At 41.8% G+C, this 24,347-nt stretch overlaps 1 protein-coding gene across 1 annotated transcript in view; it reads right to left on the reverse strand.

Annotated features, from left to right (window-relative positions):
• LOC141047209 (neuronal acetylcholine receptor subunit alpha-7-like) overlaps positions 1-24,347 on the reverse strand; it is a 373,011-nt gene that overhangs the window by 242,538 nt on the left and 106,126 nt on the right. The window contains exon 4 of the mRNA XM_073542164.1: positions 12,045-12,154. Within this exon, the coding sequence (XP_073398265.1) occupies positions 12,045-12,154 (110 nt within the window). The remainder of the gene's footprint in view (positions 1-12,044; positions 12,155-24,347) is intronic.

Consider the following 24,347-nt stretch of genomic DNA (forward strand, 5'->3'; position numbering starts at 1 on the left):
CTTATGGATTGTGTGAGGCCCACTGAATATCAGAGCGCTATGTCACAGGCTCGATGGCACAGGTGTGAAAAAAGTGACTACAGGATAAAGGAGATTTTGAATTTCTGCACACACTAGTAGACACTGGACACTTTTGGATTGTGTGAGGCCCACTGAATATCAGAGCGCTATGTCACAGGCTCGATGGCACAGGTGTGAAAAAAGTGACTACAGGATCACAGAGATTTTGAATTTCTGCACACACTAGTGGACACTGGACACTTTTGGATTGTGTGAGGCCCACTGAATATCAGAGCGCTATGTCACAGGCTCGATGGCACAGGTGTGAAAAAAGTGACTACAGGATCACAGAGATTTTGAATTTCTGCACACACTTGTGGACACTGGACACTTATGGATTGTGTGAGGCCCACTGAATATCACAGCGCTATGTCACAGGCTCGATGGCACAGGTGTGAAAAAAGTGACTACAGGATAAGGGAGATTTTGAATTTCGGCACACACTAGTGGACACTGGACACTTTTGGATTGTGTGAGGCCCACTGAATATCAGAGCGCTATGTCACAGGCTCGATGGCACAGGTGTGAAAAAAGTGACTACAGGATAAAGGAGATTTTGAATTTCTGCACACACTAGTGGACACTGGACACTTTTGGATTGTGTGAGGCCCACTGAATATCAGAGCACTATGTCACAGGCTCGATGGCACAGGTGTGAAAAAAGTGACTACAGGATAAGGGAGATTTTGAATTTCTGCACACACTAGTGGACACTGGACACTTTTGGATTGTGTGAGGCCCACTGAATATCAGAGCGCTATGTCACAGGCTCGATGGCACAGGTGTGAAAAAAGTGACTACAGGATCACAGAGATTTTGAATTTCTGCACACACTAGTGGACACTGGACACTTTTGGATTGTGTGAGGCCCACTGAATATCAGAGCGCTATGTCACAGGCAGAAATTGGCTAGTGTATCACAAACTACAAGGTGTATGTAGAATTGGGCAGAATAGGAATCTCCCTAGAGTGTAGGTCTGTAAGAACGGAACAAGTCCTCCACTTATCCTTCCACAGTGACACACAGATAGCTTCACTGTGGCCGTGATAACAGCCGTTACACGGTACTGAGAGGAGCGTGCACGTACACGGCTGTCCGGTGTACGTAAAATTGTCAAGCTCCGTGTTTTTTAAGTATACGGACTGACACACGCTGTCTCTCTATAGTTTTGAATGTGATCAAACAGCAAATATATTTAACTGTTTGAAAGCTAGACAAAACTAGTAGGTGCAGGTCTGTAAGAATGGAACATGTCCTCCACTTATTCTCACAGAGTGACACACAGATAGCTTCACTGTGACCGTGATAACAGCCGTTACACGGTACTGAGAGGAGCGTGCACGTACACGGCTGTCCGGTGTACGTAAAATTGTCAAGCTCCGTGTTTTTTAAGTATAAGGACTGACACACGCTGTCTCTCTATAGTTTTGAATGTGATCAAACAGCAAATATATTTAACTGTTTGAAAGCTAGACAAAACTAGTAGGTGCAGGTCTGTAAGAACGGAACATGTCCTCGACTTATTCTCACAGTGACACACAGATAGCTTCACTGTGGCTGTGATAACAGCCGCTACACGGTACCGTGTGAGGAGCGTACACCGCTGTATGGTGTGAAAAAATGCACGCTCAGTACCTCAGCAGGACAAAAAAAAAAATTGGGATTGCTTTTAAAAAAGCAGTTTGCAGAGCAGTGGGTAAACAGCTATGCAGCTGTCAGGAAGCCTTAGAAGGCAGCCTAACAACCAACACCGCTGATCCACCACAATATAGCCTCCCCTTGCACTGCACACACAGTGACTGGTGTGTTGTACAGGCAAAATCGCTAGCAGCAGAAGCAGTTTTTTTTTCTTCTTCCCTGCCTAACGCTCTCCCTACAGAATCAGCAGCAGCAACCTCTCCCTATGCTAAGATCGGCAGAAGTAAGATGGCGGTCGGCGTGCACGCCCTTTTATAACCCCTGTGACGCCCACCAAAGCAAGCCATTCACTTGCATGCCCTTCTGAAAGATGGTGGTGACCCCTGCCTATGTCATCACGTTGCCCACAGTGTCCGTGGATCCTGATTGGCTGAAAAAGAGCGCAAAACAAACTTTTGAAACGTGACTTTGGCGCGTAAGTCGCCGACCTCGTGGCCGACCTCATCCTAGGGTCAGGTTTCGTTTCATGAAACCCGACTTTGCCAAAAGTCGGCGACTTTTGAAATTTTTCGGCCCGTTTCGCTCAACTCTACTCATCACCCCAAGTGCACCATTTGCACAGTGAAACATGGTGGTGGCACAATCATGCTGTGGGGATGTTTTTCAGCAGCAGGCACAGGGAAACTAGTCTGTGTTGAAGAGAAAATGGATGGTGTGAAATACAGGGATATTCTTGAGCAAAATCTGCTTGTTGGTCAGTGATTTGAGATGGGGAAGTAGGTTTACCTTCCAACAAGACAATTACCCAAAGCATACTATTAAAGCAACACTCCAGTGGTTTAAGGGGAAACATGTAAATGTTTTGGAGTGGCCTATTCAAAGTCCAGACCTTAATCCAGTTGAGAATCTGTGGTCAGACTTGAAGATTGTGGTTCACCAGAGGAAACCATCTAACCTCAAGGAGCTAGTGCAGTTTTGTCTTGAAGAATGGGGCAAAAATCCCAATGGCAAGATGTGGAAAGCTCATAAAGACTTATCCAAAGTGACTTGCAGTTGTACTTGTTGCAAAAGGAGGCTCTAAAACGTACTGACTTTAGGGGATGAAAAGTTATGCACACTGAAGTTTTCAGTTATTTTGTCCTATTTGTTGTTTGCTTCACAATAAAAAGAAAACTGAAACTGTTAAACTGTAAAGCGCTGCGGAATATGTTGGCGCTATATAAAGATTATTTATTATGTTACATGAATTGATGCAAACCCTAAAAAAACAGTGAAATGCCAGGGAGTGAATACTTTCGCAAGCCATTGCATAAGATTTGACTGAAGGTGGGGAAAATGAAACCAGTGCTGATTAGCTGCGGAGATCATGTAACTTAATAATGTTATGCGATTCCCAGGAGAGCTAGTTCCGACACTGCTGGAATGGTGACAGCACAGGAGGGGAGTACAGCTGTTTTTATTTTACAAGGTGGCAACATATGGATTGAGAAGAGGTTGTCCAAGTCGTGGACAACTCCTCTTAAAGAGAATGAAACTAACTGAAATGGAGGATGAGGATACACTTATTCCATATTGAAGACCTGGATTCTCATCTCTTAGCCTGGGTAAGCAGCGGTTATGTCACATTTATACATCAATGTGTCATGGTCGGAGTACTGACCACGATTTACGGACTGGAAATGGGTCTCCTGACCTTTATTTGACAGCCTCATATGACCATGAGACTGTCAAGTTCGTGTCATGAAACCTGTGGCCAGTGGGTGATCACAGTCTTTACTTGGATCACGATTCATCATGACCCACGGATGTGTGAATGCAACACTAAGAGTTTCTATCTCTCAAAAAGACCTGACCTGCACTGCATTTCACAGTTAATCTATTCGTTTGAATTTGAATCTTATATGGTTTATTTTCCCTGTTGTGTCTCTAAAGGGAAATAACTTGTCATCTGCTGCCATGTTTACCCACGGATAGTTGATTACTGAGGTTCCCAGGTATCGGATTGGAGTTACACAGAGGGATTATTTATCACTTCATAGATTCTTATATGACAAGTTCCATCACGAAAGGCCTTAATCTTATAAAACAGCATTAGTAATATAAGGATTGGATTATCTACAGGTGAAACATCTGTGGGATTATTCTGCTAGATTATTACCAACAGTAAATTCATGTGCAAGTTTACGAAAAGTTCCATTTTCACATAATTGAAATCCTACATATGAAAGCACGGTGACCTTCATTTCCAGCATGAGTATAGCAAGGATTTTAATCATTTGTGATGGTGCCAAATCTCATATGCATCCAAATTACAATAGCCACAAACCCTGTGCTGTGAATAATAGGCTGGACAAATTTTCTAATGTGATGTGAAAGCTATCCCAGTCATGCTGCCTACCATGGCAAACTCAAATGATAGGCACTTCAAAAGTTTATCACATTGATTTAATGCATCTATCAAGCATGAATGAATATCTCAGCAATTAGCAATACCATTTACATGTGCATTTGGATCGCCCTCGCACTCAGGGCAGCGGGGTACTCGGAGACGGGCCCGTTGGTTTCAATGGGAGATGTCATGGCAGCTGTGACCCGGTCTGTGGCCCTGGGCATTCATTGTAAAAGGGAGGATGTTTGAACGTGTGGATGATGATTAAAGTTTATGAATGATTTGTGATGCCACCTGTGGTGTTCAGCAATGTAGATGTTAAGCCGACGCTGCAGACAGATCCTCTGGGACAGATGGTGTGGTGCAGCAATGATGTTGTGGCCCTCCACAGGAACATACAAAAAAAAATTTAAATGCTGGATAAAGAATTCTTATATAAACTTCCCAATATGGGAGGCTCTGACTCTTGAACGTTACAAACAATTTAACTATCTATAACTTATTATATTACTTTAACTTATAGTTACGTTACCTCATTTAAAGCGTTATGGAAGTAAACTCACTTCACATTTCAAGTACTATCATCTTCCATTTCAATACCTTTTATCACTTCACATTTCCCTTCTTGACCATAAGTGACAACCACTGATGCCTGGTTCGTCACCTGCATCTTTATTCAAATTTTTCATCTCTTTATTAAATTCTATATTCCTAATAGTTATTACTATCAATTAAATTCTATATAAAAGCTGTTCTATAACTATTAATACTTTCATAAGGCACATTATATAACTCTTCACATCAGAACTTCAATCATTCTTGTTAGTGCTGGACACCGCTCCCAGCCGGGATTTCTTGAAGTGTCCTTTAGGTGGGAGCCATGCTCCAGATGAGGTAGTCTTTATTCTTAGAAGACCTATGTAAAACCAAGAGAGGGCAACTAAAGAGGTGCAACTATATACAAGAAAGTTTGTGATACACTCCAAGTTCATGATCACTGCAGTTCAATTTTTCATAATAAATGCTGCCAACGCAACTAGGCAAACTGAAGAAAACTGGAACATAATTGTAAACAATGGGGCACAACGGTGCTAATACCCTCCTGGGTAACAGTTATTTGTTTGGGAAATGTTCATTAATGTTAGTCTCCTCCTGGGGTGGTGGAAGCTGGTTTCTTTGGCTGCTTCCAGGGGAGAACTTCAGGCTTTCCTCTTCCTGTTGATGATCTACAAATTGCAGGTATTCCTTCTCCCAAGGAGTTAGAGTGGTAGCTGCCTGGGCAGATGGGGTGGCAGCTAGTGGAGGTGCTGCCTGGGGTACAGCAGTGGTAACAGCTTGTACCTGAGGGTGCTATTCCTCAGCTTCAGTTGGTATCTCCGCTGCTCTGCTTTTTGGTCAGACAGCTGGTGAAACTTTTGCCTGTGGCTGCTTGTAGGGTGAAACGCGGGGCTCATGAATCTCTTGAAGGGGGAACCCATGATGCATAGTAACTCCCAGCAACTGCTCAGGCTCCTCCGCTGAAATCAGAAGATGCTGAATGGGACGCGCTTGCTCCAGCCTTACTCTTTCCAACAGGGACTTCTTCCATTTCCCCATCGCAGTCAGCTTAGTGCTTTTAAATTGAGAACACTACTCTTCCATTTGTCCCATGCGGAGTACTGGCATGCTGGTCACAGCAAGCGGAAACTCAGGGAGCAACCCGATGGCAGGGGCGACGGTCATACCTGGAGCCTCCTGGCGGTGTTGTGTCAGTTCCGGTGCAGGCATCGGGTGGCAGCCGGTGGCAGCGATGGTGACTGGCACTGCCTGATCAGCGACTGGAGACGGTAGTGGAGCAGATGGCGGCTCCGGGTCCACAGGGGTCTCGGGTGGGACCTGCGCAGTCACGCTAGGTCCAGGCAGGAGCACAGCTTCTTCCTCTTCTGATCCCAGGCCCTCGGATAACTCCTCCTGGCAGACAGCGCTTGGCGGTGGTTGCAGCGGGGAGATGGTGACAGGTGCTTCTTGGGGAAGAGCCAGTGCAGCGACGGCTGGTACCGATGGTGTAGCTACCGGTGGTACAGGCCCCTCCTGGGCGCGCTGCAGGTTCAGGGTCCTGAGAGCCTCTTGTCTCAGCCGCAGGTGGTGTGTCAGCTGGGCAATCTCGTCCTCCAGCTGCTGGCGGTTCATTGTGGAAGCAGGGTCGGAGCCACTCAGCTACTGCACTGGGGAAGTTCAACTCAACTTCCTCGCGCTCTTCGGGCCTCCTTCCTCCTTCTATGGCGTCCTGGCGTTCTCTCTCCTTCTCAGGCTCCTTTTCCGCCACAGGGCTTCGCTCCTCCTTCTGGGGGCGGTGTCTTCTTCCTACTCCTCCATACCAGGCCAGTATACGAACCCCTCTGGGGGTGGGCCATGTCGCTGTAGCATAGAAGTTTAGGCAGGGGAGGCCCAGGACAGTTGGCGCTCTTCTCTTAGGACCACCCATGTTGGTCTTTCTTCACCGTGCCGGCGGCCATTTTGAGAGTCCATTTTACAGTCTATAATTTTGGTTATTTTGCACATTCTCAGCAATGTGTAAATCCAATAAATCTTTGGCACACAGAACCCGGTGGCACCGGGCTTCGTCATCCTGTTCGTGATGCCAAATAATGGATCACTCTCGCACTCAGGGCAGCGGAGTACTCGGAGCCGGGCCCGTTGGTTTCAATGGGAGATGTCATGGCAGCTGTGACCCGGTCCGTGGCCCTGGGCATCCATTAAAAGTTTATGAATGATTCATGACGCCACCTGTGGTATTCAGCATTGAAGATGTTAAGCCGACGCTGCAGACAGATCCTCTGGGATAGATGGTGTGGTGCAGCAATAATGTTGTGGCCCTCCACAGGTAGGGCAGTAGTCCCAGGGCAGTGTAGATGAAGAGATAGAGGAGAGACATAGATGGTGCAGTGTCAGGCACAGAGATGTAGCAGTGCTGAGGGTGTTGGTGCAGGAATAAGAGGAGAACACCAGGGCATGTAGTTCCAAAGCTTTACTCACAGTCTGTTGTGCATACAGGTGCCCACATCCATGCCGTGTCCTCTGGGTCAGGGGCTCAGTCAACCTCCAAGCTAGATGAAGCACTCCGTTCCAACACTCCGCCAACATGTGCCTTTTCTGAACGTCTCCCTTCTTGCGCCTATGGTGAAGTACTCACAGTACTGAATTACACTGGAGTTCCTCCTTTCTGATCTTCCTATGAACTCTACTTGTACGGCAGACAGCTGTAGCCTGCTTCGGGGACTCCTTGCTACCTAGTCCCGGCTCACCCACGTTGCTGTTGTGCCCCCAAGTCTTGTGTGGGAATAAAGTGGTGACAACTTCTATTCCTCCGGTGTCTGCTGCAGGACCATTAGTATCCATACAACCTCGGGGACCAGACCCCGGCCTTGCGCTGTGAACCTGGGAAGGGTTCTGCTCTAACCCTAATCCTTAGTGCTCCTTTCCTCCTTACGTTCCGTACAAATCCTTCTTTCTTATGGAGAATTAGGCTTTCTGAATTTCTCCTTCCTGTGCCAGCAGACTCAAGTCACTGAAGTCTGCTGCAGCACTTCCTTCCATCCAACCCACTCAGGGGATCATCTCTCTCTGACTTCCCTGTCAGACCGACCAAATCCTAATATCTTCCCACTCTTTTGGTGCAGACTAATCTCCACCAACCTCCAAGCACTCTTCATGTTCCAAGCAGGGAGCCACCAAAGGGTGCTTTGCTACACTACTATGTTGTGTGGGATGCAGGTGTTGGAGTGTGGTCAGGTGTCTCCACCTTACCTGGATGGTGGGGCACCACACCTCAGGAGGAGGTGCAGTACCTTTGTGTAGACTGAACCCCCAGGGGCGCCACACATTCAAGTGACCACCCTGATTTCTTAGAAATATTGACCAGCTGTCGAGTGATGTATTGAGATAGGGGTAAATAGAGATGTATAGATAATAGACAATGGCCATGCACAACACACAGACCTGTGGACAGCAGATGTGTTCAAGTATAATATCGATACAAAGGATCATGACAACCCTTATTAAATACTTCAGACAAGACTAATACAAAGTATTATGTCTAGTGCAGAGCCTAACTAGATGGTGCATGAGGCGGAGGTTCGGTCCTTGATGTTATTTGTCTTTTTGTGTAATGCACTAACCCTCAGATGTCAAGAGATGTCTCTTAGATCTGAATCAAGAATACAGACAGAAGGATAATAAGCAGGATCAGCTTCAGGTCTATGCCGGCTTTATATTTTTCTCCTCGAATTCCAAGAGTATTAACTTTTTCATTTTTTGGTCGATAGAGTGGTATCAGGGCTTGTTTTTTTGCCACACAAGCTGTAGCTATTATCATTACATTTTTAGATTTTACTTTTGGGGAAAAGTGCTGATGTGAACTTTTTAATTCTTAAAAAATGATTTTTTTTCAGATTTTTTTATTCGTTTCTCTAATGAACTTGAACCTGCAACCATTTCATCGCCTGTACAATACACTGCAATAGTACAATATTGCAGTTTATTGTAAAAACTACCTATTGTATCACCTATAAAGCTCACCCAAGCACTAGGCTATATAGGTGATAGGTGCACAAACAGAGCAGACAGTGGGACCTTAGTAGGCCATCTGGATGCTGAGACAATGCCATTGGTTGATGGGCATAGTGATGATGACCTTCTACCAGTATCTCTTATATGCCACTGTCACAGTTAGAGCAGGTGCCCACGGACGTTTGCATTGGACGAGTGCTATCCTTAGTTTTCAAGGTTAACAGTCATGTCCATGTTATTTTATGGGGCTATGCATATATCTGATTTTTTCCTTAAACTGAGTGTTCGGGGAAATAAATCGGTGACATTTCTAATTTTGATCCAAGTGTTAGATCAATATTGGCAATTAAAATCTATGGGTTCGTGGATCGCCACGTACTGACTGAATGGAGAATGTGGAGAAGCTTTTATTTCTCTCCATCTTCGAAAAAATTATACCACTCTGATCAAAGTCTCATCACCATAATCAGACAGTTTTTCTCTGATGGAGATTAAAACAGTTGTGTGCCCCCGCCCTTAATATCAGTGTCTGAAAGGTTAAACTGCTGCAATCAGCACTAGCTCCGATTGCAGCTTAGACTTGGGTGTTAGCCATAAAATACAGGGGGCATCCGCTATATATGCAGGGGACGTGTATATATATATATACTGTAGTAGATGCAGGGTTTGCAGTCGCACATGGGCTCTAAAGCCTAAGAGGCCACAACAGTCCTTTTAGCCCATCTGAGACCAATACTATTACAGCCATGATAGTTAGGGGCCCTGTTGGAGAATTTGCATTGGGACCCATAAGTTACACCACTTTCTCAGCCTTCTCCATACATGCAATTTGCACATCCACCATACTCATCATACTGTACCGATCGAATACTGTGCATAATAGGCCCCTTGGCACTGTAGGCTGTGCCACTTATCCGGCTTCACTAAGTCCTGGTGTCGGTCATGATAATAGGCATGATTTCAAGGTGCAAAACAGGAGCAAAACCATAATTTGAGAAGAGTTTAACAAGAAACCAGATTCATTTAGAAACAGAAAGCTCTAAAGTTCTGCAAGAGTTCTGTTCAATGAAATTACACCTGTACATAGTGTTATATGTGGAGGTAAAAAAAATAATACATTGCGTTCTACTTAAATAGTTCAAACATCTGAATCCATGATCTCATTCTCTACCTTACCTTACATATCTGTGGCTGTGAGATTTTAGAATCATAGAGCGACTTTAATTCTATATCTGGACATTTTTGCAGTAACTCTTATTAAAAAGTGTGATAACTATATGACTCACAGATTTTCATAAGTGTTTTACAGCCAAGATATCAGAAAGCATTGAAAAGGAAAGACATTGCATAAAGCTGTATAATTATCTTACTCCACAAGTAAACAATTTGCATTTTCAAATGTTTTATAGCTGTGTTATGGTCATAGAGGTGGCCATCGAGGTTTTCAGCCCTATTATTATTATTTTACATCTTCATAGCTCGTGTAAGGAATGTAAAAAAATCTTAGCCAATTTCATCATTTTAAAATTCTCCTAGACATAACGTGATGATGTAGAAGGGAAGACTGGGCTGTCAGAGCTGCTGAGGCGCTGGGTCCGGAACTGCTGGGGACGAAACTCCTGTTCTCGGGGGAAACAAGATTGCAGCCGGAGCGACCCAGTAATCAGGGTGAAGGGGGCGTGGCCAATCAGTGTGAGGTAAAATGGGTTGCGTGGCAACGGAAGCGGTCTTCCGGCCAGAACGCTGATGAGGTACAGACTGCAAACACTGAGAGGGGAGCGACAGGCCGCGGCATGAAGAGAAAGGGCGACATAGTGAGGGACTCACTGAAACCGGTGGGTGCACAGTGGAGCATGAGACTGACAGAGCATCGCAGCTCTGACATCCAGAGAGGCGCACGTCGGGCAGAGCATTGCAGCTCAGCCCTTAAGGTGACGGCGGCTGCTCAAAGAGCTACGTGCCGAGAGGAATCCTGTGGAGAGCTCTATTCTTTTGCTCTGCGGATATATGGACTAGGGGCTCAGTGGGCAAAACCGGACACCGCCCGCTGTCATCAGAAGTAGGACCGCGTGCTGGGCGAGGACGACAGCAGACACCACACCAACTGCCGCCAGCATCCTGCTACCCATGGGACCTTCAGCGAGTGACAGGCTGCGGAGCCACGATAAGTGAACTGTTAACCAGAGACTATTAGTTAAACAACTGTTTATTCAGTTTCGTTTCGTACCCTTTTACCCTGCTATCTCCCTGCATGGAGTTCCCTACTGTTGATTAATTAAATATAGTTAACCCCTGCTCTGCAGCATTTGTATTACTGCATCCCAGCACCTGCATATTACAATACTATCACAGAGAGATCGGAAAGATGAGGATTAAAAAACCCATGCTATCAGTCATTAATAAACAGCCGCATATATGGAAGCTAAAGCAAATGCAAATTGACAAAGCAAAGCTTTTGAATGATAATAAGTGTTAATTAAATTACTATATTCATCATTAATGCTTGTGAATAGCAAACATCACCTAGTAAAAGGTTAGCATCATAATGCATTTCTAGAATGTACTGCTAATATTCCATATATAGAGTTATAATTATACAACTATAATTCAGAATAAGATATGAAACAAAAATATTATAAAATTCAGGTGAAAAGAAATCATGACAGTAATGTCCATGATAACAGCCTGATTATTTGAGTCCCTTCTTTAAGACTTACCGTATTTAACTTGTTTCACAAGTCTCTGCATTGTAAATGTTGCATTACATGATGGTCAATCAGACGGCTTTTACACATTGTCATCCTACTCTGGTTCATAGAGGTGTGTTCTGACATAGGTAGCCTTCTAGTTGACATTGCTTTTTAATAGAACACGTGCAAAAGAGTTGTATTCATCAAACAATTTTTTTAAACAAATTTTAGGGTTGTCTGAAGTTCATGAATGGGTAGATTTGCAAAGTGCTTTTAAAAAAGCAACTTCACAATTTCAACTTTTATTAAAAATGCTCTCCATTCTCAAGTACGAAGGGATTTTTACTTTTAAAGTGAATACCTTGTTGCTTAGGATTTCGGCCGCTAAAGTAGCTGCTTACATAGACACGGAGCATGTGGCACAAGCAAGCTCTACGCTTTACAGCCTGCTCAGGCTCTTCTGAAGCTGGATGGATCAGTCCCCTTGTGCTTATTCCACGCTGCAGAGGTAAATTTGCCTCTCTTGGCAATCTGGGGGAGAGCTCAGTTCGGACGAGTGGTGGGACCATGCCGCCACCACCACCGGCATGGTGACCTGAACAGTAAATTTCAAGGCAAAGCAGGAAGCCGTGGCAGAGCGGTACGCTCCAGAAGATTCATCTTGAGACAACCCCTTTAATCAGTTTAGGAAACACTACTATGCCAGAAGATAATTTACCTGTTGTATAACAAAATATCAGGAACCCAAATTTGATCAGAAGGAAAACGAAGTGTTTGTACTCCAGGGTGCTCTGCTTGGTCCCATGTCAAGTAGAAGTCATTCCAGTACTGTAGAATACAAAGTACAAAAGTGGTCATTTCTATGTATGTGTACATTTGGCAACACCATTGAACATAAAGCCATGACTATGCAACTGGGTGCCAATACAAGTGTAAACATTTGCCATTTAAAGGCATTAGAAAAAAAAAACATTTGATTGGTATTTTTTTTTTATTACAGTTGTATTGAAAAGTGCAGTTAGAGCTTCAGGATCCTGATATATACTAGCCACAATAATGCCAAATTTACACACAATGAAATCCTTAACTGTTAAAAAGTTTTTGCAAGCTCTAAGTTCTAAATGGCTTGTAAATTCTTCTGCTTTTCCACTTTTTTTTGCTTACATGCTCGTAATATTTGTTCTGCATCATTGAACTGCTAACCTATGTTTAGTAAATATAGCAAAAATGTACATACTGCTTTCTTCCTTCTTTTTTGTATTTTGTCATTAAAGGGTTTATTGGACCATAACTTGGCCGAAAGAATCATTATCTTCTACATAAACAAGCATTAAACGGAGGCTAAAACAGCATCTCCCAGCAGGTTAATTACTATTAATGCTTTCAGCGAATGTATTTCGCCACACTTTACAGAGCAAATTGACTGTGATATTAAAGAGTTTGTGGAAAGTGGAAGAACTGAATCCCATCATCAGCTATAGCGGTTAATTAATTTCTCACATTGAATAATTTACTCCCACTAAATGACAGAATTTTTAAATAGACTAAACAATTAAACCCTTAATAGTTCTCATATGCATGGCTTGCATGAATGAAGTACATCACTCTCCCTACAATAAAGGTATGCTACTTTCAGTGTGTGAAAGAGATTTTATGTTTCAGTACCACAGCTGTACATATCAATCTTTTTTTATTTGCTCTTTTAGTAAGGACCCGTGTTACATAACAAGAGGGGAGGACACAGACAGTGAAACAGTGGCAGTGAACAGTCAAAGTGCAGGACTTGGGTCTGGGCCCCCCCTTTTGTCAGGTCCTACCTACATAAATACACACATTTACATAGACACACATACAAAAATTATGCATGATTAAATCTTACATGCACATTACAGGTATACAGATTCGGCTCCAGGTTTTAGTGGGTGCCGAGAGAAAGAGTCTCAGTGGGCCCCTTTAACACATACCACAATTCATGATGCACAGATACGGTCCATAAACATAGGTGTAGTACAATGCCAAAGATTTCACTTACTTCTTATATTACATAAGTGATATCTATTGTAAATTCTACAACAGCTCAGAAACTGGTGAATCCTTGTAGCGCATAATGCGTGCACTGCTGGGATTCAAAAGTCAGAATGACTGCAGACTTTTCATTATAGACCAGACAGCATAGTCCTCCATACAGTATTATGGGCATCACATAGTGCTCCATACAGAATAATGAGCCCCATATAGTACTCCAAACAGTATTATGGGCACCACAGTCTTCCGTATAGTATAATGGACCTCATATACTGTATTGCTCCATTCAGTATAATGGGCCCCATATATTGCTCAATACAGTATAATGATGAGCCCCATATAGTGCTTCATACAGTATAATAAGTCCCATATATTGCTCCATATGGTATAAAGCGCCCCATATATTGCTCGATACAGAAAAATGGGCTCCATATAGTGCTCCATACTGAATAATGAAAAAGAAAAAATGCCAGCTTACCCAGTTGGTTCAAAAGATAAGCTGCTATACTGTATAGGCTCTCAGCAACGGATAAATGACAGGAGCTCTTGCCAACAATAAATGCGAAAAGGAGATGAATCCAGCGAGCCAAGTTTGAAGTGCATAAAAAATCTTTTTCTTTATTTCAAACGTAGATTAAAAATATTTATCCATAGCAGCATATTATAGATGTAGGCAGAAACAGGAAAAATTACTGCTGTAAAGCGCACGGCAAGACGCGTTTCGGCTAAACCTTTATCATTGTCAATTGCCTACATCTATAATATGCTGCTATGGATAAATATTTTTAATCTACATTTGAAATAAAGAAAAAGATTTTTTATGTACTTCAAACTTGGCTCGCTGGATTCATCTCCTTTTCGAATACTGAATAATGGACCTCTTATAATGCTCCATAAAGAAAAATGGAACCCATATATTGTTCCATACAGAATAATGCTCTATAGAGAATGGGTCCCATATAATGCTTTATACAGAATGTTGGGCCTCATATAATGCTCCATACAGAAGTGGCACCATATAATGCTCCATGATTTGTTGGAGGTATCACACCCCGAGTCACATAGCCATCCATTGCCACATGACCACTGAGCCAATGGACTGCAGCATAGGAAATCCCTGCTCATAGAACTGGACACTAATCCAAGTGGGCAAACCCTCAATACTGTATGAACTATTTACATTGTGTTTTCACTTTGTGCCGGAATAGGCTGTCATTTCTTTTTGCTTTCCTGAGTGATTTATGAAGTCTTAATAAACCAGCCTGGACATTTTAATGAAAACCACTTCCTGTGCCTACTTGAACACCAGCTGAGTGAGTACAAACCCTAAAAGCTAAATATCTCACTATACCAGTACAATATGCATGTAAACACACTAGCGTATAACACAGTCAAGTGCTATGCAATGTTTTATCTGATAGCACACTGCCCATTGTTATATTATGGGGCAGTGCAGATCTGCGATTATTTTTCCATGCTGATTTGGCAAGAGAAAAAGATTACAGATTATCAGATCACGTGCATCCATACATGTCTTTGAGTTCGTGTGAAACATCGCCCTGCACTCGGACGCCATCGGAGTGCAGTCTGACATGTGCAGACAGAGACAATGGAGAAGATAGAGAAATTAAGTTATCCATAATCTCTGCACCTGCGCTGCAATTCTCTTATGCAAGAGAATCGGATCACACTCAGATGACATTGAGTGTCATTAGCATAATCAGCCCAATTCTCTTGTATGAGAAAATCAACGGCCTTGTGACCTCAGCCTTAGCCAATGAAGATCCTCCTATACTCACAGTGGCATGTAATAGTTGAATGAAATTAAATTGGTCTTCTCATCTAAAAGAAGAAATATGGCCTGAGATATGGTAAGAGGATTGAATGTTCTATGTACAGAGGCAAGAAAATGTTTGGGCACCCCCTCAAAATTACTGTTATTGTGACTAGCTAAGCAAGTTGAAGATAAAATGATCTCCAAAAGGCCTAAAATTAAAGATGGCACATTTCCTTTGCCTTTTATTAAAAAAAAAAAAATATATATATATATGTATATATATAAAATATATACTGTATATATATATATATATATATATATATGAATGCAAGGACAGAACAATGGAAAGAACACCATTATAGGCATTTACTACAGCTGAAGTAAAGCTGAAGATATGGATGAACTCTTTATGCATCAAATGGCCAAGTTCTCTAAAAAATATGACATAGTGGTCATGGGAGATTTCAACTATCCAGACATTTGTTGGGAATCTCTCTCAGGCAAAACTAACAGGTCAAGGAAAGTCTTATCCTCTCCTGCTGACAACTTTATCTTCCAAAAGGTAGGGAGGAAACAAGGGGATCTTCTACCTTGAATCTAATCCTTATAAACAGGGAGGAAATGGTTGAGGAGGTAAGAGTGACTGTGACCCTAGGAGGTAGCGACCATGCTATTTTAGAATTTTGGATAACTAGAGGAGGAAGGCCTGTGAAGACTCAGACGTCAAGGTTAGATTTCAGAAAGGCAGATTTTAAGGGACTCAGAAAGAGAATTGGAGGGATCCAATGGCTGATATCCTTAAGGACAAAAATGCCTAGGAAGGATGGGAAATCTTCAAAAATGAGATTCTCAAAGCACAATCGTTAATAATTCCAAAAAGAGGGAAGAATACGAAGCATTTAAGGAAACCAGGTTGGATGAACACAGAACTTAAACACATGCTAAAAAGGAAGAAAGAAATGTTTATCAAATGGAATGAGGAAGGCATATCTAAAGAAGAATATAATGCTGTCTGCAGAACCTGCAGGGCACGAATCAGAATACTAAAGCTGACAATGAATTAAGGCTTGCAAGAGACGTCAAAAGCAATAAAAAGGGATTTTGGGGATATGTCAAAAGTAAATGAAAATTCAACGATGCTATAGGATTTTTACAGGATGAAAATGATGAAATGGTAAGACAGGAAGTTGAAAAGGCCGAACTTTTAAATTCCTATTTTGCATCTGTTTTCTCTCTGAAAGAAATAGAACATCAACAGATCTTCACTGTCCTATTAAGGGAATAGAAGAATCCAGGATATCTATAAACAGAAAGATAGTGACGAGTCTGACTTCTATACCAGGAAAGATCTTTGAACAAATTATTAAACAACATGTATGTAAGTACCTGGATAAGAATGAAGGGATTAAACAGAGTCAGCATGGGTTTGTAACTAATAAGTCATGTCAGATTAACTTAATTTCCTTCTATGGCAGAAATACTGACTGGGTGGATCAGGGAAATGCTGTAGATATAGTATATCTTGACTTCAGCAAAGCATTTGACAAAGCATCTCCCACAATCCTTATTAAAAAAAAGACTAAGTATGGAATGGACAAGGCAACTATTAGGTGGATTCATAACTGGCTTAGTGATCAGACCCAAAGAGTGGTCGTAAGTGACTGCACATCCAGTTGGAAGAATGTCTCAAGTGGAGTACCACAGGGCTCTTTCCTAGGCCCTGTATTGTTCAACATCTTTATCAATGATTTAGATGAAGAAATTGAGGGTAAACTAATTAAAGTTGCTGACGACACAAAGGGATAGCTAATAATAGAGAAGAGAGAGAGGATTCAAAAAGATTACAGATTATCAGATCACGTGCATCCATACATGTCTTTGAGTTCGTGTGAAACATCGCCCTGCACTCGGACGCCATTGGAGTGCAGTCTGACATGTGCAGACAGAGACAATGGAGAAGATAGAGAAATTAAGTTATCCATAATCTCTGCACCTGCGCTGCAATTCTCTTATGCAAGAGAATCGGATCACACTCAGATGACATTGAGTGTCATTAGCATAATCAGCCCAATTCTCTTGTATGAGAAAATCAACGGCCTTGTGACCTCAGCCTTAGCCAATGAAGATCCTCCTATACTCACAGTGGCATGTAATAGTTGAATGAAATTAAATTGGTCTTCTCATCTAAAAGAAGAAATATGGCCTGAGATATGGTAAGAGGATTGAATGTTCTATGTACAGAGGCAAGAAAATGTTTGGGCACCCCCTCAAAATTACTGTTATTGTGACTAGCTAAGCAAGTTGAAGATAAAATGATCTCCAAAAGGCCTAAAATTAAAGATGGCACATTTCCTTTGCCTTTTATTAAAAAAAAAAAAAATATATATATATATGTATATATATAAAATATATACTGTATATATATATATATATATATATATATGAATGCAAGGACAGAACAATGGAAAGAACACCATTATAGGCATTTACTACAGCTGAAGTAAAGCTGAAGATATGGATGAACTCTTTATGCATCAAATGGCCAAGTTCTCTAAAAAATATGACATAGTGGTCATGGGAGATTTCAACTATCCAGACATTTGTTGGGAATCTCTCTCAGGCAAAACTAACAGGTCAAGGAAAGTCTTATCCTCTCCTGCTGACAACTTTATCTTCCAAAAGGTAGGGAGGAAACAAGGGGATCTTCTACCTTGAATCTAATCCTTATAAACAGGGAGGAAATGGTTGAGGAGGTAAGAGTGACTGTGACCCTAGGAGGTAGCGACCATGCTATTTTAGAATTTTGGATAACTAGAGGAGGAAGGCCTGTGAAGACTCAGACGTCAAGGTTAGATTTCAGAAAGGCAGATTTTAAGGGACTCAGAAAGAGAATTGGAGGGATCCAATGGCTGATATCCTTAAGGACAAAAATGCCTAGGAAGGATGGGAAATCTTCAAAAATGAGATTCTCAAAGCACAATCGTTAATAATTCCAAAAAGAGGGAAGAATACGAAGCATTTAAGGAAACCAGGTTGGATGAACACAGAACTTAAACACATGCTAAAAAGGAAGAAAGAAATGTTTATCAAATGGAATGAGGAAGGCATATCTAAAGAAGAATATAATGCTGTCTGCAGAACCTGCAGGGCACGAATCAGAATACTAAAGCTGACAATGAATTAAGGCTTGCAAGAGACGTCAAAAGCAATAAAAAGGGATTTTGGGGATATGTCAAAAGTAAATGAAAATTCAACGATGCTATAGGATTTTTACAGGATGAAAATGATGAAATGGTAAGACAGGAAGTTGAAAAGGCCGAACTTTTAAATTCCTATTTTGCATCTGTTTTCTCTCTGAAAGAAATAGAACATCAACAGATCTTCACTGTCCTATTAAGGGACTAGAAGAATCCAGGATATCTATAAACAGAAAGATAGTGACGAGTCTGACTTCTATACCAGGAAAGATCTTTGAACAAATTATTAAACAACATGTATGTAAGTACCTGGATAAGAATGAAGGGATTAAACAGAGTCAGCATGGGTTTGTAACTAATAAGTCATGTCAGATTAACTTAATTTCCTTCTATGGCAGAAATACTGACTGGGTGGATCAGGGAAATGCTGTAGATATAGTATATCTTGACTTCAGCAAAGCATTTGACAAAGCATCTCCCACAATCCTTATTAAAAAAAAGACTAAGTATGGAATGGACAAGGCAACTATTAGGTGGATTCATAACTGGCTTAGTGATCAGACCCAAAGAGTGGTCGTAAGTGACTGCACATCCAGTTGGAAGAATGTCTCAAGTGGAGTACCACAGGGCTCTTTCCTAGGCCCTGTATTGTTCAACATCTTTATCAATGATTTAGATGAAGAAATTGAGGGTAAACTAATTAAAGTTGCTGACGACACAAAGGGATAGCTAATAATAGAGAAGAGAGAGAGGATTCAAAAAGATACAGTTGTGGCCAAAAGTATTGACACCCCTGCAATTTTGTCAGATAATACTCAGTTTCTTCCTGAAAATGATTGCAAACACAAATTCTTTGCTATTATTATCTTCATTTAATTTGTCTTGAATGAAAAAACACTAAAAGAATTGTCCTAAAGCCAAATTAGATATAATTCCACACCAAACATAAAAAAGAGGGTGGACAAAAGTATTGGCACTGTTCGAAAAATCATGTGATGCTTCTCTAATTTGCGTAATTAACAGCACCTGTAACTTACCTGTGGCACCTAACAGGTGTTGGAAATAACTAAATCACACTTGCAGCCAGTTGACATGGATTAAAGTTGACTCAACCTCTGTCCTGTGTCCTTGTGTGTACCACATTGAGCATGGAGAAAAGAAAGAAGACCAAAGAACTGTCTGAGGAATTGTGAAACCAAATTGTGAGGAAGCATGAGCAATCTCAAGGCTACAAGTCCATCTCCAAAGACCTGAATGTTCCTGTGTCTACCATGCGCAGTGTCATCAAGAAGTTTAAAGCCCATGGCACTGTGGCTAACCTCCCTAGATGTGGACAGAAAAGAAAAATTGACAAGAGATTTCAATGCAAGATTGTGCGGATGTTGGATGAAGAACCTCGACTAACATCCAAACAAGTTCAAGCTGCTCTGCAGTCTGAGGGTACAACAGTGTCAACCCGTACTATCAGTTGGCGTCTGAATGAAAAGGGACTGTATGGTAGGAGACCCAGGAAGACCCCACTTCTTACCCCGAGACATAAAAAAGCCAGGCTGGAGTTTGCCAAAACTTACCTGAAAAAGCCTAAAACGTTTTGGAAGAATGTTCTCTGGTCAGATGAGACAAAAGTAGAGCTTTTGGGGCAAAGGCATCAACATAGAGTTTACAGGAGAAAAAAAGAGGCATTCAAAGAAAAAACACGGTCCCTACAGTCAAACATGGCGGAGGTTCCCTGATGTTTTGGGGTTGCTTTGCTGCCTCTGGCACTGGACTGCTTGTCCGTGTGCATGGCATTATGAAGTCTGAAGACTACCAACAAATTTTGCAGCATAATGTAGGGCCCAGTGTGACAAAGCTGGGTCTCCCTCAGAGGTCATGGGTCTTCCAGCAGGACAATGACCCAAAACACACTTCAAAAAGCACTAGAAAATGGTTTGAGAGAAAGCACTGGAGACTTCTAAGGTGGCCAGCAATGAGTCCAGACCTGAATCCCATAGAACACCTGTGGAGAGATCTAAAAATGGCAGTTTGGAGAAGGCACCCTTCCAATATCAGGGACCTGGAGCAGTTTGCCAAAGAAGAATGGTCTAAAATTCCAGCAGAGCATTGTAAGAAGCTCATTCATGGTTACCAGAAGCGGTTGGTCGCAGTTATTTTGGCTAAAGGTTGTGCAACCAAGTATTAGGCTGAAGGTGCCAATACTTTTGTCTGGCCCATTTTTGGAGTTTTGTGTGAAATGATCAATGTTTTGCTTTTTGCTTCATTCTCTTTTGTGTTTTTTTCATTTAAGACAAATTAAATGAAGATAATAATACCAAAGAATTTGTGTTTGCAATCATTTTCAGGAAAAAAACTGAGTATTATCTGACAAAATTGCAGAGGTGTCAATACTTTTGGCTACAACTGTATAAACAGGAGCAGTGGGCAGCAACTGACATAATGGTTTTTAACAGGGAAAAATGCAAAGTACTACATCTGGGCAATAAAAATGAAAAAAGCATATACAGAATGGGAGGAATAGGGCTAAGCAACAGCACATGTGGAAAAGACTTGGGTATACTAATAGATCACAGACTAAACATGAGTCAACAGTGTGATGCAGCAGCAAAAAAGGCAAATACAATTCTAGGATGTATTAACAGAAGCATACAGTCTAGATCACGTGAAGTCATTATTGCCCTCTACTCCTCTATGGTCAGTTCTCATCTGGAATGCTGTGTCCAGTTTTGGGCACCATATTTTAAAAAAGACATCAATAAACTTGAGCAAGTTCAGAGAAGAGCGACCAGAATGGTGACCGGTCTGAAAACCATGTCTTATGAGGAATGGTTGCAGAATTTGGGAATGTTTAGCTTGCAAAAGAGAAGATTGAGAGGAGACTTAATAGCTGTCAACAAATATCACAAGGGCCGTCACATTGTAGAAGGATCATCTTTATTCTCATTTTCACAAGGAAAGACTAGAAGCAATGGGATGAAACTGAATAGGAGGAGACACAGATTAGATATTAGAAAAAACTTTTTGACAGTTAGGGTGATCAATGAGTGGATCAGGCTGCCACAAGAGGTGGTGAGTTCTCCTTCAATAGAAGTCTTCAAACAGAGGCTGGACAGACATCTGTCTGGGATGATTTAGTGAATCCTGCTTTGAGCAGGGGGTTGGACCAGATGGCCCAGGAGGTCCTTCCAACTCTACCATTCTATTTTTCTATGATTCTTCTATGATTTTCATGTTTTACATTTTAAAAATTACAAAAAAGAAAAATGGGCCAGTGCAAAAGTTTGGATACCCTGCATGGTTAGTACCTAGTAGAACCTCCTTTTGAAAGTATCTCAGCTTGTAAATACTTTTTGTAGCCAGACAAGAGTCGTTCAATTCTTGTTTGAGGGATTTTCACCCATTCTTCCTTGGAAAATTCTTCCAGTTCTGTGAGATTCCTGGGTCATCTTGCATGCACTGCTATTGTGAGTTCTAGCCACAGATTTTCATTGATTTTTTGGTGAGGACACAGGAATTTTTTTTCCATAAAGGCTATTTTTGTGCAGGTGTCTCTGAATAGTGGACCATACCACAACTCCAGAGTCTGCTAAATTTTTAGGTCTTTTGCAGTGAAGCGGGGGTTCTGATTTGCCTCGAGCCTACGAGCATCTCTCACTGAAAGTTTGCTTGGTCTTATCTTGACCTTCAGTGTTCCTGTTAACTGCCATTTCTTAATTACATTTCAAAAAGAAGTAAGATCAACTTGAAATTGCTTTGCTAACTTCTTATAGCCTTCACCTGCTTTGTGAGCCTCCACCATTTTCATTTTTCATTTTAAGAGTGCTAGGAAGCTGCTTAGAACCTATGGCTGCTGTTTTTTGGCATAAGGTTTGAGGAGGTGTCACGACTCTGTTGTCAGGTGTCCCGGGAACAGGGTATCCTTCCCAGTCCCTAATGCTAGGGGTGCCCTAGCTCGCCCTGTTCCCTGGATTACTTGTGATTGTGAAGATGCCGGGGTCATGTACCTTGCCTTAGCTCCTGAATCCACTCTCAGTCTGTACCCTTCCTCCAACCATGGAAGAGGCGTGTAGTAGTGTACCATAATACATCAACCAGACTAACATGGTAATACGAACAGGGATAAAGGAAAATACAAACATACACACATAAACAACAGAAGCAAACACCGGGGAGTGGAGGATGGCATTAAACCAAAGTAGAAGAGGAATTAACACACACTCAAAACCTAGCAACAGTCACAGATGAATCCATCAAACACCTTCTCCAACAACAACCACCAACAACCTCCAGCCATAGAGTACAAGATAGCTCTGACAATGATTGCTAGCCAGGGCCCAGATTATATAGGAGATGGGAGTGGCTAACAGTGCACAGCTGAGAGCCTCCAGGAAAGTATCCAGGAGCTCTCAACTGAGCAGATTAACGCCTGCATGGTTAAAAGAAATTTGCACCATTCAATATGAAGGTGAAGTGCTTCTAATCAGTGCAGGAGTGGGAAAAATCATATGCTGCGGTCTTCTGGCTCCTCTCTGTCGCGGTAAACCCATGACAGTAGACTGAATTTTCATAAAGCTGAGAAATTTGCATCACCTGGCATTTCCTAACGATGATAGTAAATAAGCCATAACTAGGGATGAGCAAACCCTAATGGTTAAGTTCGTGATCTATGCAGGACACCTAGTGTCTCGTGCAGAACCCCGAACACAGACTTTTTACGGTACATCCGGTTTCCTGTTCTGGTTTGCGAATCTAATAAAGCTTGTTGAAAGGATACAATGCTGCCAATCAACAAGCTTTCAGACTGTGGGCATTTCCAGAGCCATCACAGCCATGCCAAGTATTGACGAGCTGTGAATAGCCAGTGCAGCACTTAACTGGGCTTGTATAAAGGCCGGATCATGAGTGCTGCCACATTCTGCTCTCATTAGTATATGTATAGGATGCAGCTGAAGTGAGGGACAGGTTCTGACTGCACACTCTGCAAAATTCCACTGTGTATTCTCTGCAACCCATATATGTGGGAGTAATGTGTCAAAAAGCCAATGTGTGTACTTTGCAACAAATATCTGTGAGAGTACTGTGCCAAAAAGGTGTTTGCAACCATATCTGTGGGAGTACTGTGCCTTTAAGCTGCTATGTGTACTCTGCCCCCCTTGTCTGTGGGCATACTTTGCCTTTAAGATGCTGTGTATACTCTGCCTCCCATGCCTGTGGGAGTACTGTGCAAAAAAACCACTGTGTATATTCTGCACCCTTTACCTGTGGGAATATGTTGCCTTTAAGCCACTGCATGTACTCTGGGAGTACTATGTCTTTATGCAGCTGTGTGTACTCTGCCCCCCGGTGGTAGTACTGTGTCTTTAAACTGCTGTGCTTCTTAGTAGTCTTGAAAATAAATAATTGGCATCAGCAGTCTTGTTGCCATTTCTAGCCCAAAGAAATAATTTTTCTAAACCGGTGTGTGTTATAGTAGTCTGAGAAATAAATAATTTGCATCCACCATCTCGTTTATCAGCCAAATAAATAATTTTTCAGGTCTGCTGTGTGTTTTCTAGTAGTGTTGCAAATAAATAAATGGCATCAGCCATTTTGTTACCGTTTATTGGCCAAATCAAGACTTTTATCAGGACCGCTATGTGTTTTCTAGTAGTGTTTCAAATAAATAATTGATATCAGCCAACTCATTGCCATTTCTAGCCCAAATAATTAATTTTTTTGGATTGGTGTGTGTTTTTAGTAGTCTGGGAAATAAATAATTGGCATCAGCCATCTCGTTGCCATTTGTAGGCCAATTAAATAATTTTTCAGGACTGCTGTGTGTTTTCTAGTACTGTTGCAAATCAATAATTGGCATCAGCCATTTATCAGCCAAATAAATAATTTTTTTTAGGACTGCTATGTGTTTTCTAGTAGTGTTGCAAATGAATAATTGGCATCAACCATCTCGCTGCCATTAGAAGGTCAAATAAATAATTTTTCAGGACCACAGTGTTTTCAAGCACATTGCAAATAAATCTACTCTTCT

This window comes from Dendrobates tinctorius, unplaced genomic scaffold (genome assembly GCF_039654945.1).
Source record: "Dendrobates tinctorius isolate UK_male_01 unplaced genomic scaffold, ASM3965494v1 ptg000011l, whole genome shotgun sequence".
NCBI lineage: Eukaryota > Metazoa > Chordata > Amphibia > Anura > Dendrobatidae > Dendrobates > Dendrobates tinctorius.